Source organism: Rhinocladiella mackenziei, assembly GCF_000835555.1.
Source record: "Rhinocladiella mackenziei CBS 650.93 unplaced genomic scaffold supercont1.8, whole genome shotgun sequence".
NCBI lineage: Eukaryota > Fungi > Ascomycota > Eurotiomycetes > Chaetothyriales > Herpotrichiellaceae > Rhinocladiella > Rhinocladiella mackenziei.
The window spans coordinates 1,130,433-1,145,694 of NW_013550597.1; the positions used below are offsets into that span (position 1 = coordinate 1,130,433).

At 51.0% G+C, this 15,262-nt stretch overlaps 7 protein-coding genes across 7 annotated transcripts; 3 read left to right on the forward strand and 4 right to left on the reverse strand.

Annotated features, from left to right (window-relative positions):
• Positions 1-363: 363 nt before the first annotated feature.
• Z518_10016 (uncharacterized protein) lies at positions 364-979 on the reverse strand (the record flags this gene model as incomplete). The annotated part of the gene is made up of 3 exons (XM_013412632.1): positions 364-431; positions 493-808; positions 869-979. The coding sequence occupies 3 exons, from the start codon at positions 977-979 to the stop codon at positions 364-366; spliced, it is 495 nt and encodes a 164-aa protein (XP_013268086.1).
• A 2,364-nt stretch (positions 980-3,343) lies between these two features.
• Positions 3,344-4,613, forward strand: Z518_10017 (uncharacterized protein; the record flags this gene model as incomplete). Its single annotated transcript, XM_013412633.1, has 2 exons — positions 3,344-3,656; positions 3,733-4,613. The coding sequence occupies 2 exons, from the start codon at positions 3,344-3,346 to the stop codon at positions 4,611-4,613; spliced, it is 1,194 nt and encodes a 397-aa protein (XP_013268087.1).
• A 153-nt stretch (positions 4,614-4,766) lies between these two features.
• On the reverse strand, positions 4,767-6,007 carry Z518_10018 (uncharacterized protein; the record flags this gene model as incomplete). The annotated part of the gene is made up of 2 exons (XM_013412634.1): positions 4,767-5,747; positions 5,924-6,007. The coding sequence occupies 2 exons, from the start codon at positions 6,005-6,007 to the stop codon at positions 4,767-4,769; spliced, it is 1,065 nt and encodes a 354-aa protein (XP_013268088.1).
• A 1,030-nt stretch (positions 6,008-7,037) lies between these two features.
• Z518_10019 (aconitate hydratase, mitochondrial) lies at positions 7,038-9,295 on the reverse strand (the record flags this gene model as incomplete). Its single annotated transcript, XM_013412635.1, has 2 exons — positions 7,038-8,644; positions 8,701-9,295. 2 exons carry the CDS (start codon positions 9,293-9,295, stop codon positions 7,038-7,040), a joined length of 2,202 nt encoding a protein of 733 aa, XP_013268089.1.
• A 1,380-nt stretch (positions 9,296-10,675) lies between these two features.
• Positions 10,676-11,134, forward strand: Z518_10020 (uncharacterized protein; the record flags this gene model as incomplete). Its single annotated transcript, XM_013412636.1, has 3 exons — positions 10,676-10,716; positions 10,776-10,955; positions 11,005-11,134. The coding sequence occupies 3 exons, from the start codon at positions 10,676-10,678 to the stop codon at positions 11,132-11,134; spliced, it is 351 nt and encodes a 116-aa protein (XP_013268090.1).
• A 273-nt stretch (positions 11,135-11,407) lies between these two features.
• Positions 11,408-12,280, reverse strand: Z518_10021 (uncharacterized protein; the record flags this gene model as incomplete). The annotated part of the gene is made up of 1 exon (XM_013412637.1): positions 11,408-12,280. One exon carries the CDS (start codon positions 12,278-12,280, stop codon positions 11,408-11,410), a length of 873 nt encoding a protein of 290 aa, XP_013268091.1.
• A 355-nt stretch (positions 12,281-12,635) lies between these two features.
• Positions 12,636-15,095, forward strand: Z518_10022 (uncharacterized protein; the record flags this gene model as incomplete). The annotated part of the gene is made up of 1 exon (XM_013412638.1): positions 12,636-15,095. The coding sequence occupies one exon, from the start codon at positions 12,636-12,638 to the stop codon at positions 15,093-15,095; it is 2,460 nt and encodes an 819-aa protein (XP_013268092.1).
• Positions 15,096-15,262: the final 167 nt, after the last annotated feature.

Sequence of the window (15,262 nt, forward strand, 5' to 3'; positions counted from 1 at the left end):
ATTTCACGATTAGCCATCGGCAGAGCTGTTTATACAAACTTAAAGGCTTTGACCTGCAAAATGGAGAAGGTTTGGTTGAACAGGGATTCCCTCTCAGGAAAGAAGGGGGGATCAGAGCAGTGGCACCGGAATACGATGTCGAATGGGACGAGCGAGCAGATGATCAGGATTTAAAACTGTGAACAAGGCACTCAAAGACGAACGAAAGAATTCCAGCAAACAGGAAAACTCAAAAGAAGGAGTCCGATGGCAGAGACGAGGATGATGCCAATTAAGCACTATGAATATCTGCTCAACACCTTGCATGAAATCGTACTCAAACTCGTACACGATTACAACACAATCTTGCCGTCTTTATCATGCTCAGCGACGTACATATTTGTCTCGGGCAGGATCAAATATGGCTGCGTCCGTGGCTCCTGAAAGTTGGCCTGGTGTCACACGAGAAAATCAGCTTTAGAGGGGGACAACATCAGGATGACTTGGACTTACCTCCACTACTGTTTCCCTCTCCAGTCCGACGATTGCGGTTGTTTCGGATATCTCGTGATCGAAAGACACTGTATAGCAGCCACAATGTTACCCAATTTGGGGCATGTTCACCCGTTGTCGCGCCTTGATCGAAGAGGGTACGTTGGACGGTGCCTGGTTTTGCTTGCTGCCAGGTTTCAATGACTGCTTGTCGGCGACGATCTTGACGGATATGATGCCAAAAGAAGGGAGGTGTGGTTGCCGAGTCGTTGCGCTTTTCGTCTATCAGATTGCTTCGATCCGAATTCAGTCTGCTGTAGACGGCGATTGCTTCCTCCTGTTTTTCATCAGCCTCGGGTCAGAGCATGCCTTCCTCGCTCTCGATTTTGAAGCGTACCCGCATGGCTCGATAGTAGCCTTCGTGGCGTGGATCGGTGGTGCTCAATCCCAAAGCCTTCATGAAGTCATCTTTTGGTGCTCTCGGTCCAACAGGTGATGTCTGCGGCATGCTGGTGGTGGAGGGAAAAAAGTCGATGAAATAACCCGAAAAATATGTGCAAGATGGGACGAGTCCGTGACCACAGCAAGGGAGTGTCACAAATTTGACGATGTGATTTCGCCTTGAGCGTATCCTATATATTCCAAGCGAGAACCCCCGACTCTGGGCGCAGACGAAAGCAAACATGATATCGATCCACAGGCGATACGATTTAGCAACACGATTACCCGCACAAACCTCGCGCCTCAGGAAGATTTCAATGGGAATCGCCCGCGACAGCTATTATCGAGCCTGAAGTCAAATATGCTCGTGAATGGCACGCAACAACGGGCTTAGCGAGTTTGACATATGTACGTATCCGGCTCAACACGGGCAACCTCGTGGCCGGTTAATGTGTGGAACATAAGCTGACGCCAAACCGGGCGACGACCATGATGCCGTATATTCCCCTACCAGTCGCCTTGTTGCATGGAAATTGAACCCGTCCGCCTCAATGAAAATCCCAAATTGTCCTAGGCACTTGTACCAAAATTCCAATTCGACGGAGGGGGGGGGCTCGGAAGGGTAAGCCGGCCGCCGCTTGATGAGACAGGTAATCAAGAACCTGATACGCCGAGCTGCAGCAAACTTCAAGTATTTGTATGTTGTTTCATGCACTGGATTGGACCTCACGGACCTCCGACAACGTCCGCGCTCGGTGGTTCATTGCCCATTTGAATACGTCTTGGGGTGTGAGCTAGGTGGCCAGGACGACCTATGACGGTAATTTTTGAATGGACTGGCTGGCCTCCTTCAAGGCTAATATGACAGCTGTTGGCTTGGGGGCGAATTTTGTCCGGCAGGTATCGCTGTTGCGCAAAAATTACAGGTCGAACGTCTTGATGTTTGCTACTTGGGAACCCCAAATCGACGACATGTATGCACAACAAACAACGCAGGTCGATCTATTTGGACCCTCGAAGGGACGGCTTTCAATCAGCAACGCTCTCTCCTCGGTCTGCTCTTCATTGAGTAGACTCCTTTTCCAGACAGTGTGCTGACGATTCTCCATCAATGGTTGTGAGTTGACCCACTTAGGAAGTTGTGTGTCTGACGAGTTCTTCTGGGAAGCTTTTCCCGCTTTGCTCGTATGGTCCAGCCATGGGGAATGTACCACCCCCAGCCGCTGGTGATGGTGGAAGCTTTTTGAAAGGACTCATTTGTCGCTCCACTCGGGCGAAAGCAGTCTCCATCCTGTCGTGCCGCCTGTCAAATATGTCAGCCCGCTATACGAGCTTCACAACAGCGTCACAGGCGATGCGCAACCACTACCCATGTCCTCGTCACACCCGGAAAAGTATTTCTTCCTGAGAAAAAATTCAACAACAACGTCACCATGATATGCCATCATCGGCCAGGACCTGAGCATATCCTAACGAGATTGATGAGATATTTTCTCGCTGCCGGGATTATTGAATCGTGGTCTGCTTGCTGAACCAAATTTTGATTCTGATTAGAGATTCTTCCATTAGGTCAAAGATGGAATGGTTTCAAGAGCAATTGTCATTGGTGAGGTTTGCAGGGGTCGTCGTCAAATCGGACGGATTCGATTTCCATCAACGGTTATGGGCAAGTTCCGAGCAGTTTCGAGGCGAAAAAGACTGAACATTGGCTTCATCACCTGTGGCGCGGGTACGTGTGGGACCTTTGAGACGTGATGAAGCGAGGATTGAAGAGGAATGCGAAAGTTTGCGGCAAGGCAAGGCTGCCTGCAGCCTATTCTGTGTCCAGTAAGCATTCGTCTCATGACGCGAAGGAATACTCGTACAAAGGCGACGACATCGCGAAGGTGCCCCCATTCTCTGCTACCTCGTTCCCGAGATTGTAAGGGGGACCAGACGAAGGAGCCTCAAAGCATCATCAACAGAAGCGAAACAAATGTGTGATACGTAGATCGTAAGACGAGTTGCTTGGAAGACCATTCGGTGGTGTGCCGTAGACGGAGAGAATAGAGAGACCGATGAATTCCATTCAGACTTCCTCATTGAGTAATGGGCACGGGAGCATGAAGCCAGAAGTTCCTCTGTGCCGGAGTAGGGCAAGGAACAGACCTCGGGTCACCGAAGTCTTAGGCGAGGCGGGTTGACGACTAGCGAGACTAGGACCTTTGGTACAAGCCTCTGATCCCTCCTGGATGCTCCAAAAGAAAACCCCCTCCTACTCGATCATTGTTTCGATCCCACACTCCTACATTCTACGACATCCCGGGCACTTGATAAGCATCCACCGGCACCGCCTCCCCCCACTCGTCTGGAACTTCTTTACGTGGATCTTTGCGTCTTCACACACCATTCTCTCGTTTCAGTGGCAGGGAAATCTGCCTTCCGATCTGCCATGACCACGACACCTTCAAAACCATTGACCATCCCCGTTCTCCTCCTCAAGACTCGGTCTCAACCACAAGACGCTTACGAGGAGTACTTCTCCACACACTCGGAGGGCCCGAGTCTCGTATTCCTCCCTCAATTCGTCCCTGTCCTGGAACATCGACCTAATGTCAGAAACTTGGAGGTGTTGGAGCTGTCGTTGAAAGGCGGGACGCTGAGGAAGAAATATGGCGGAATGATCTTCACGAGCCAGAGAGCAGTGGAGGCGTGGGCTGACGTGGTGAAGAAGGTGGAACGAGATTCTGACGGCGTGGGGACTGGTATGGTCTGTCCTCCAACACCGGTCATGTCGCCTAGCGTTCAGAAAGAGTGACTGACCCAGACGTCCTTGGGCAGGTGTGAAACCCGCAGCTGAGAATATAACAAACACCGAAGAGGCGAACAAGGATGTCCCGAGTCCTCTGAATAACCTAGTCGACGACGACTCTGCATTCCCCCTCTATACTGTTGGGCCGGCGACCTCTCGAGCCCTGAATACATTGGTCGCTCAGTCTTTGTCCCACACATCATCACCATTTGCTCGCCTTCGACCATCTGTTCTAGGAGAGCACACAGCAAACGGCGAAAATCTCGCACGGTACATCCTGTCGCATTACAACGAGATGCAGTCGCAGACACTCTGCGCATTCTCCGACGCGCCAAGGTTACCACTTGCACCGGTCCTCGGGCCTTCCCAGGGACAGCGAGGGAACAGCAACGACGCCCGACTCCAGAAAAAGGGCCTTTTGTTCCTCGTCGGTGAGCAGAGACGAGACATCATCCCCAAGACGTTGATGGATACGGAAGGTAAGCTTGAACCCCAGCAGCGAATCTCGGTAGACGAGGTTGAAGTCTACCTCACGGATATCATGGAGTCGTTCCAAGACGATTTTCGCGCGCGAATTACCTCGGCGAGAAATGACGGCTGCCGACTGGTGGTCGTGGTCGTCTTTAGTCCGCAAGGCTGCGAGTCGATGCTCCGCTCGCTAAATTATCTCAACGAAGCCAATGTCTCGACCGAGCAAGCGAGGAATCGCTGGAGAAGTACGGAGGATGAGTCCCCTCCTTCTCGAGACAAGAACGACCGGACTTACGTGATTGTCACTATCGGTCCTACAACTAGAGACCATCTCAAGAATAAATACGGCTTCGACGCGGATGTCTGCGCGGCCAAACCAAGTCCACAAGGCGTGGGCGACGGGCTCAGGGAATTCCTTTCAAAGAAAGGCTTTCTCTAGGTCGAGATCCTGCATCGCTTAGACGAATCACACAATGACAAGTTGTTGAATACTATGATTCCAAGTTTCATCGACCCTCTCTCGATAGGCCTATTCGAAACTGCTTCTCTTCTCTCCTCTCCTCTCCTTTTCCTTTCTAGTCCGCTGTCTTAACTATAGTGTCGCCTTCTCACCCATCCTCCACTTCCCTTCACTCGTCTTCACTACCTTCCCATCCCTCCTCAGCTTCTCCAGCACCATCAACAGCCCAAACTCCGCCGGCTGGTACAAATTCTCCGGATAATGCCGATAAATTACTTTGACCATTTCCATGCTCGTCCACGCTTTACCTGCGGCAACCTCCTTCCCTCCCACCCCCATTTCACTTTCGCTATCGCTTTCTCCCACCGTTGTCAATGAATCGCGCACCACAGATTGCGAGGGGGCGTCGGGATTCTTGGCCGTGCCGTAACGTAGGACATTCAATGCTTCCTCTTCACGCATGCGTCGGTGCGTGATGTATTCGTCAATCTTGGAGACGGCGTCCTCGATCACCGCGCCGTGCCCGGGGTATGCTCGTCTCGTTTTGCCGGCGGTGTTCTGCACCGCAATACTGGCGGCGACACGCTGCTTCATCAACGCCAAGCTCTCTAGGTAGAGGCCCAGATCTTCAAAGACCGCTGTGCCGTGGCCGAGGACATTGTCCGCTGTGAACATGGCGCCGATTTCGCTTGGGTCCGACGACGAAGTGATTAGGAAGCTCATGTGGTCTTTCGCGTGGCCGGGGGTGTGAATTGCTTCGATTTCGAAGTCAGGTTCACTTTCTGACGAAGCGATAAAGTGCTGGCCGTCGACGATCTCAAGCACGCGGTCCGGGTCAATGAGGCGGTCCGGGTTCAGCGAAGGTTGATTCTTGTAGACTTGCAGCTCCGTTCCCTCATCGGCGCAGAGAGATTCGAGATCCTTGACGCCGCCTAGGTGGTCATGGTGCCAGTGTGACAGGAGACACGTCGATACGGTCGCCGGTTGGGGCGATTGTGTTCGCAAGACCTCACGCAGGGTGTCGACCCATTTATTCTCGCCTTGGCCAGTGTCGATGAGGAGGCGCTGCTGGCCTCGGCCGAGAAGGTATGTGTTTGTTCCTTGCAGAGTGAACTAGAAGAGTCAGTTTCGAGTATGGAGACGTTGAAAATGTTCATCAGTTCACGACCTCGTTCTTCAGTTCCCCGTCGTATCCACTGACCTTCTCCTCCCATGCTCTCCTGTCAGATAAAGTACCACCCGTCCTCCTCCCAACATTAGGAAAAAAGAAAAGAAAAGAATGAACGCACCTTTCCAGGATTTCCCCCCAGGATCCTTATGATATTCGTACTCACTTGTTCCCAATCTGGGAGCTTGGGTAGGTTCTGTGCCATTTTTGGTTTTCGACGTTGAGAAAAGCCCAATGATTGCAGGAGTGGGAGGGTTGGGCGCATACAATCAACTAATGAATTCTTTCGTCTCGGTGTCAAGAGGTGGCAGCTATCCGAGTTGGACGACGGGGATGGAGATAGCCGGGAAGAGAGGAGGGAGCTGGTCTTTCTGTCTTGATGACGATGGCTTGCCGGACTGGCACACGGCGTGCTCTTGGGGTGATGGTATTCCTCACGTTTTGATATCAACACGGTGTATTAGTGAAGATTCTGACGGATCCTTTTCGCTTTCTTCAGTGTAAATCACATTTGTCGCTGAACATCCTTTTCATTTCCTTCTCTATCAGGTCATGTGGCATCATATCATATTGTATCTTTCGTATAAAAAAATGCTTTGTGATATCAGCCTTAAGAAAAAAGGGGGGGAGGGAGATGGCTAGAAGGAAGGTAACAGACTGCAACGCAAATCCAACACCGATGACCGTTCCTGGTTTCATATAAGAAAATAGGCAACAAGGAGTGATTCTACACCTTAAATACGTGAGCAGTGATGGAAGATGCAGCGCATTTTACAACCGGGCTCTGTCCACGGGTGTCGCAATCGTCGAATCTCCAATTGTATCGCCGTTATTGGACGATCACCTTCACGTATTACGGGACCAGGTCACCGAACCGAGGTTCACTGGCATTCAGTAAAGGTTCGGCGAGGTCACGGTTATGTGTGGAGTCTTTAGCGAAAATGATAGCCGCTTGGAAGCGAACTGCTGTTCAAAACAGCGCGCGCTTTGGTATTCTCGCTACCGAAGACACATAACATCGTCCTTCAAACCGGCCTCCATTGGCAGTACATACCGCTTGACCCAGGTTGATATTTGATGGCCTTGACCAGTACCATCCCCAAACCCTCTCGTTTCTCTCTTCCTCTTCGAGACTCTGAATCTGCCATTTCTTCTCCCCGGATGCCTTGCTGAATATCACTTGTCGCCGTATACACAAATTGCATATGCATCCGCCAATAATCCTAAACTCCCCTTTAACTGGTGTGCATCTTAGCCATGGTGTTCAAGGCACTGCCATTCTTGAACCACTCAATCTGACCAGCGTTGAAAGTGTGTAGCAGTTCGCAATCCCACGCCGGCCCTTCCTTGGGATGCACTCTCATGATCATTGGTTTGCCAGGTTCCAATCCCGTGCACAACAAATCAACCTTGTCATCGGGATTGATCTTGTCATAATCCTCGGGGTTGGAGAAAGTCAATGGCAGCATGCCTTGCTTCTTCAAGTTGGTCTCGTGAATACGAGCAAAGCTTCGAGTAATGATAGCAATACCACCAAGATGTCTTGGTTCGAGAGCGGCATGTTCTCGAGATGATCCCTCACCATAGTTCCAGTCACCAATGACAACCCATTTGATCCCATCCTTCTTGTATTGACGGGCGGTGGCTGGAACAGCATCCCATTCACCGGTCTTGAAATTCTTCACCTTGTTGGCCTCACCGTTGGCGGCGTTGACGGCGCCAATCAACATGTTGTTGGAGATGTTGTCCAGATGACCACGGTACTTCAGCCAAGGACCGGCCATGGAGATATGATCGGTGGTGGTCTTGCCCCTGGCCTTGATCAGGATCGGAAGGTCAAGTTGATCCTTTCCGTCCCAAGGATCAAAAGGTTGCAAAACCTGAAGACGGTCCGAGGTAGGAGATACCTTCACCTCCACTTGAGCACGTTCCTCCGGCGGGGCTTGATAGGTATCACGGCCGGGGTCATACCCATTTCGAGGCAAACCATCACCACTGGGTGGCTTGAGTTTGAACTCGTTGCCATCCTTATCCTTCAGGGTGTCGGCCAGAGGATTGAATTTGAGATCGCCAGCAATAGTCATGGCCACGACCAAATCCGGAGAGGTGACGAAGGAGTGTGTGGCCGGGTTGGCATCATTTCGGCCGGTGAAGTTTCGGTTGTAAGAGGAAATGATGGAGTTGGGCTCTCCCTTCTTTACATCTCGGCGATCCCATTGACCAATGCAAGGACCGCAGGCATTGGCAAGGATAATGCCTCCAAATTCCTCCAATGTCTTGAGTTGACCGTCTCGCTCAATGGTAGCACGAATTTGCTCAGAGCCAGGAGTCACCGTGAACAATGACTTGGCCTTAATTCCGTGATCCATCGCATCTTGAGCGATGGAAGCAGCGCGAGACATGTCCTCATATGATGAGTTCGTGCAAGACCCAATTAATCCAACCTTCAGCTCCTCGGGCCATTTGTTCTCCTTGACGGCATCTTTGAAATGGGAAATTGGAGTGGCCAAATCGGGGGTGAATGGTCCGTTGATGTGAGGTTCCAATTCGGACAAGTTGATCTCGATCAATTGGTCGTACTCGGCGCCCTCGTCCTCCTTGAGCTCGGCCGCGTAGCTGCGCGCGAAATCTCCAATTTCTTTTCGCTTGGTCGCGACTAGGTAGTCGTACATGCGGTCGTTGAACGGGAAGATGGAAGTGGTGGCGCCAATTTCAGCACCCATGTTGCAAATCGTACCCATACCAGTGCAAGACAAGGAATTGACACCAGGTCCGTGGTATTCAACAATCGCTCCGGTACCACCCTTGACAGTCAGAATACCAGCAACCTTGAGGATGACATCTAGAGACACAGATAAGCTTTTCACAAACGATCACCGAGCGTCTATCGGGGCCTACCTTTTGGAGCAGTCCATCCAGACATTTCACCAGTCAACTTGACTCCAATAACCTTGGGAGCTTTCAATTCCCAAGGCAAGTTTGCCATCACATCGACGGCATCGGCACCACCAACACCGATAGCCGCCATACCAAGACCACCAGCATTGGGTGTGTGGGAGTCAGTTCCAATCATCAAACCACCAGGGAAGGCATAATTCTCAAGGATGATCTGGTGAATGATACCAGAACCCGGCCGCCAGAAACCAATATTGTATTTGGCACAAGCCGTGGACAAGAAATCGTAAACTTCCTTGTTGATATCCTTCGCTCTATCCAAATCCTTGTCTCCACCGACTTGCGCCTCGATCAAGTGATCGCAGTGGACGGTGGTCGGTGTGGCGACGGAAGGCATACCGGCCGACATGAATTGGAGGATGGCCATCTGCGCAGTGGCATCCTGGCATGCCACTCGGTCGGGTCTCAATTTGAGGTACGAAACACCTCGTTCGATATCTTGACCATGCGGATCGTCCAAGTGTGAGTAGAGGACCTTTTCGGAGTAGGTCAGAGGACGATTGAGTCTGCTTCGAACAATCGAAAGGTTCTCGGACATCTTCCTGTTGACCGTTATCAGCACTGCCCGAACTACGTCCGCCGTTTGGCCCAGGTAGGCGACTGGCAGAAAATCGTTCCAAACTGATGGCTGCCAGAATGGTAATGAAGACAATGGGATCTTGGGACTCACTTATAGTTGATATAGTGCCCTTTTTCCCAGTTCGTCATCTCGACCTGTATCCGGGTGTCAGGACTTTCAGCCCAATCATCATATAGAGTGTGAGACTTATTTTTGCTCAAAGGATCATCAGAGACAGTAGCATATCCCATTCTGGACACTCGCATGGGCTGATATTGTTCTGTTAGCTAGCTGTTGTTGCTTCCGGATCGAAGGGAGATAGAGGACTAACGGTTCCAATGTTGGAGCCCTAAAGTCGGGAAATATGTCAACTACAGATCTTGACCGTGGTAACAAACAATTGAGTCCATGGAGTTGCTATGCAAAGGCGGGGAAGGGTACAAGCGACCATGTGGCTAGGTATGATGCAAGAGAACTTACCAGGCGAGCGGCCAGGCGGCCCAAAGGCCTCGAGGACATCATGATCGCGACGATGCTTGAGCTCTGACACAAGAGACAGAAAATTCAAGCTCGACGAGGGTGGCGATCGAGAGGTGCAGAGCGGAGAGGTGGAAAGAATGGAAAGAAGAAAGCTGCGATGCTGTGGTGTGGAGGGTGGAAAGCTATTTGTCGGAGTCGAGAGGTGCGGATCGAACGCCTCGGGGGAAAAAAGCACCCACTGAATATGATAAGCCCTGCAAAAGACGTCAACCTCAACCAGGCATGAATGCTGCAGCTCCAGATACCAGTTTCTGCTTGCTACTCTGGAAACGTCTGGATCGGGACACACGACTTTTTTGTATCCACCAGCCCGATGTCGCCGTGCTTCTTGGTGTATCTCTACCTAGGCAATCGAGTCCACCCAAGGCCAATGCTCCGAGCAAATGCCTCAATTTTTCTTCTGACCTGCAGACCTCCCCGGGTAGCCAATCACCGTCGAGACAATTACTCCCACCACTCGCTGTCGGTGATTCTGTGCTCTGTTCTAGCCACAGAAATGACAGCGGCGTGAGGTAATGGTTAGCACCCATTGTCTCTCTTTGGCTATAATCCCTCATTGCATCTTGGCCTCTTTGCTTCCAGCCGTCCGAGACTGGACAATATCAAGACCAGCTGGGGAGAACATTCGGGTGGGCGGTGATTGGATGGCTGAGGCATCGCTTCACAGACACCGAAGATTGGCCTGGTTGAAACTTGAGGCCTAGCCAGGTCCCACTGTGCCGAAGCCTTGTATTCCCTGCTTCCTGATATTTTTCGCAAGATACTGCTAGTGAGATATCAGCCCCCTGATTCTCAAGGACATCCTCCCGAAACATCAATATGGGCAGCATCAGGCGCATTAAAACCAAGCGGCGCACCCGGTTTGTGCAGCCCTTCCCAATATCACTTGGAAAAAGCTCGCCGCTAACAATTTTTACAGCGACCTTGACCAAGTCAAAGCAGATCTCAAGTTCCCCAAACACCTTTCTCAGCACAAAAATTCCAAGGCATCCGAAGACTTACCAGGATTGGGCGCTTTCTATTGCGTCGAATGCGCCAAATACTTTTCGGATAGTCACAATTTAAACGAACATCGGAGGGGAAAAAATCACAAGAGACGGTAATAGATTCTTATTCCATATCTGGAGAGAAGCTGACATCGACGGTAGTGTGCGAATGCTTAGGGAAGAGGCACATACTCAAAAGATGGCCGACGCAGCCGTGGGTTTGGGAACGGACAGTCGCCGCTCACAGCACTCGGAGCAAGAATCGACGAACGAGACCGTGGAAGATATCTAGTTTCTGATTTTGATTGGGCATGTGCTCCTGCTGCAACAGTCCAGTGCAGGCCCTCACACCGTGTTATTCTACTTCACAAGACGGTGGAAGAACCACAACTCTCATCATGTCGACCCATGAGTGGTGACAGCTCCGAAGGTGTCCATGGAACAGGCGAGGCGCTTGTCAACGCAGTGTTAGTTCCTGCGCAACGGACGAGGTCATTGCTGACGGCCAAAGAACGCCATAATCCGTTCGTAAGCATACCACTATTGTCCTGTTAGCAAGTCCTGATCACAGTGCCGGATGGCTCCCCACCTGCACGGCATTGACAATGAATGCTCTCAGACTGCAAATACCGACACCATGGTAAAATCCACGGAGACCGGTCGTCCGCCAAATTTCACGTGCAATACCTAACGAGGTTTGATCACGACCAGACAGTGAATTGGTACCCGGAAGAAGCGTTTGCCTTTCCGGCTGCCATGAAGGTTGAGCTTGGAGGCGGGTTTTGATCACGTCCAAAGGATAAATGGACACCCAAGTGATGATACCCGCAATGCCTCCGCTTATTAGAACCTCTGTTGCCGAAGGGGAAATGAATGGGTCAGGCTGTCTTGAGAGAAGCAGCCGCTTGCTTAGCTCATAAGACCAGAAATACCAGCCATATCCGAAAGCATCTCGAAGGCTAGTAATTGTGCCTCCATAGTAAAGGCCTCGGAGGCCTTGGCGCTTCCAGATGTCCTTGAATGTTCCGTATGAAGACCCATACCCATCGACGATGAGCTGAGCCCTACACTTGATGAGTTCAGACGGTGCTGATACAACAAATGTGGCCAACCCTCCAAGGGCACCAGCCGTCCATATCTTGCTCAAATCCACTCCGGCCAGTTTGGTGTAGTCAAAGATGCTGGGATCCATCCATTTGAGGGATCTGTTGAAGGACAAGAATAAAATCGAATTCAACGCACCGTAGCCGAGCACTGGAGCTGCTGTACCTCTGAATAATCCCGCAAGCCTTTGAAGGCTTGTCCCTTGCGTGGGACGCGTATCTGGGGATGCTCTCCCCGTGCCCGTTTGGATTTGGACCTTGAAGATATCAAGACGATTCCCGATCAGAATGCCCATTGAACCAGATATGTAGCTGGCCCAGAAATCTGCCGACATATTGTAGTCTAGTCTATTGAAGAGTCTCTCAAGTAGAACGAACGAAAGATGTAGATCCGGGCTATATCATCTTGCAACCTTTGCGGTTTTCCATCTGACGGGGGGCGACCGGCAACATAACGGTCGGCTAGAGTTGACGGTCACCTGAAAATTTAACATGAGGGAGGTTCATTCGACGAGATCACGTGAGTACGCGATTGCCTCTGCCTAACGGAACGCGTCCCCAAACACGACTCCCCTGTAGCTACTGCGGTTTATCACCACATGTACTCTCATCTGGCCTTCCTTGTGCATTTCTAGTTTATTGCTGACATTTCTCGATCCCTGTCCACCGCTAATAACATACCGGCCATGTATGATCCCGCTTACACGTTCAACGACGGTGCTGACCACGCTTTTCAGGATTCGTACGAGAGCCATCACGCTCGAGCAAAACAAGGAAAACATTCCTCCCGCGAAAGCCGGTAGGCTGAGTGTCAATTCTCCAGCGGCAACTGATCGCCTTATCAAACCATTTAAATGCCCTGGCTCTGCCAACTCTCGCAAGTCCAATGGAGAACCAGCCAGAAAGCGAAAAAGAGTGAACTATGCCGAGGCCGATGGCGGCACTGAGGATACCAGTGGCGGATTCAGCACTGATGGAGAGAGCGCTTTGCTCAAAGATCGTTTCCCTGTATTTAAGGTCAAGGACAAGGATGCAATATTTCGGGCACGATTTGCAATCCCTCTAATCAATAAGAATTCCGTCGATCCTTCACGACCAGCACCAAGTCTCGGTATGCGTCGAGGTGCCACATTTGTGAACAAACCCCTACACGACCCCAGTGGAGAATTTGCGATCGTATTATATGATCCAACAATAGATGAGACACCGGTGGACAAACCTGAAGAAAAGAAAGAAGAAGAGAAGCCGAAAGTCGATACACCTCTCATGCACAAAAGCCTGGCCGAGATATTAGGTCTCAAGAAACAAGTCGAGGGCGAGCGGCCGAAAGTGCCCGTTGTCATTGATCCACGGTTAGCCAAGGTACTGCGGCCTCATCAGGTGGAAGGGGTGAAGTTCTTATACCGATGTACCACGGGGCTGGTGGATGAGAAGGCCAAAGGATGCATCATGGCGGACGAAATGGGTCTGGGCAAGACGTTACAGTGCATCACACTCATGTGGACTTTGCTCAAACAGTCTCCCGAGGCTGGAAAGTCGACTATACAAAAATGCATCATTGCATGTCCAGCCAGTCTGGTCAAGAACTGGGCCAATGAACTCGTCAAGTGGCTTGGTGAGGGTGCCATTAATCCCTTTGCCGTCGATGGGAAAGCAAGCAAGGAAGAGCTCACCCTTCAACTCAAGCAGTGGGCAATTGCCTCGGGAAGGTCAATTGCGAGACCGGTCCTGATCGTATCGTACGAGTCCTTGAGATTGAACATTGAAGAGCTCAAAGACGTCAAAATTGGCTTGATGCTATGTGATGAGGGACACCGCTTGAAGAACGCCGAGAGTGAGACGTATATGGCCCTGACTGGCTTGAATGTTGATCGGCGAGTCATTTTGTCGGGGACACCGATACAAAACGATCTGACCGAATACTACGCCTTGCTCGATTTTGCGAATCCCAACTACTTGGGCAGCAAAGCCGACTTTCGCAAGAAATTCGAATTGCCCATTCTTCGTGGTCGAGACGCTGCCGGCTCGGATGCTGACAAACAGAAAGGGGAAGAGGCCAACGCGGAACTTGGATCGCTCGTCAAGAAATTCATTATTCGCAGAACCAACGACATTCTGTCCAAATACTTGCCCGTCAAATACGAGCACGTCGTCTTCTGCAACTTGGCACCTTTCCAGAGGGACCTTTACCGCCACTTTATCCAGAGTCGTGACATCAAAAGCTTGTTGAGGGGGAAAGGCAGCCAGCCCTTGAAAGCCATTGGAATCCTAAAGAAATTGTGCAATCATCCCGATCTTCTCAACCTGGATGAAGATTTGCCCGGCAGTGAGAACTTCTGGCCAGATGACTATGTCCCAAAAGAAGCCCGGGGACGTGATCGAGATGTCAAATCATGGTATTCGGGAAAATTTGCGGTGCTTGAGCGCATGCTGGCACGGATCCGTCAAGATACGAATGACAAAATTGTGCTCATCAGCAACTACACTCAGACCCTGGATGTGTTTGAGAAATTGTGCCGAGCACGCTCGTACGGATATCTTCGGCTTGATGGTACCATGAATGTCAATAAACGCCAGAAGCTAGTCGACAAATTCAACGATCCTAACGGCGCGGAATTTGTCTTCTTACTCAGCAGCAAAGCGGGTGGTTGCGGTATCAACTTGATCGGTGCCAACCGGCTCGTGCTCTTTGATCCCGACTGGAATCCGGCTGCGGACCAACAGGCTTTGGCCCGTGTTTGGCGAGACGGGCAAAAGAAAGACTGCTTTGTATACAGATTCATGGGAACGGGTACCATCGAGGAAAAGATTTTCCAACGACAGTCACACAAACAGGCGTTGTCGTCAACGGTGGTGGATTCCGCGGAGGATGTGGAGCGACATTTTACGCTCGACTCTTTGCGAGAGCTGTTCCAATTCAAGCCGGAGACTCGCAGTGATACCCACGACACATTTAAATGCAAGCGATGCAAGCCAGACGGCGTCCAACAAACCAAAGCCCCTGCGATGCTCTATGGTGATACCAGTTCTTGGAACCACTTTGTCAACAATGGAGAAGAGGGACCGCTTGGAAAGATTCAGGACCTTCTCCTTCGACAAGAAGCGTCAGAAGATGCGGTTAGCGCGGTCTTTCAGTATATCAGTCACTGAGAGGATTGTGGAGGAGCGTGGGACGTATGACGAAAGAGACGTCCAGTTACCATGAGTGAAAAAAACCCAAGACGGTCTTGTAGGCACCATCATTTCTCTGGATACTACTGGCAATTGAAAGGAGGGTATGACCACCTAGACATTCGATGAGTGGAATGGAGAAGGTC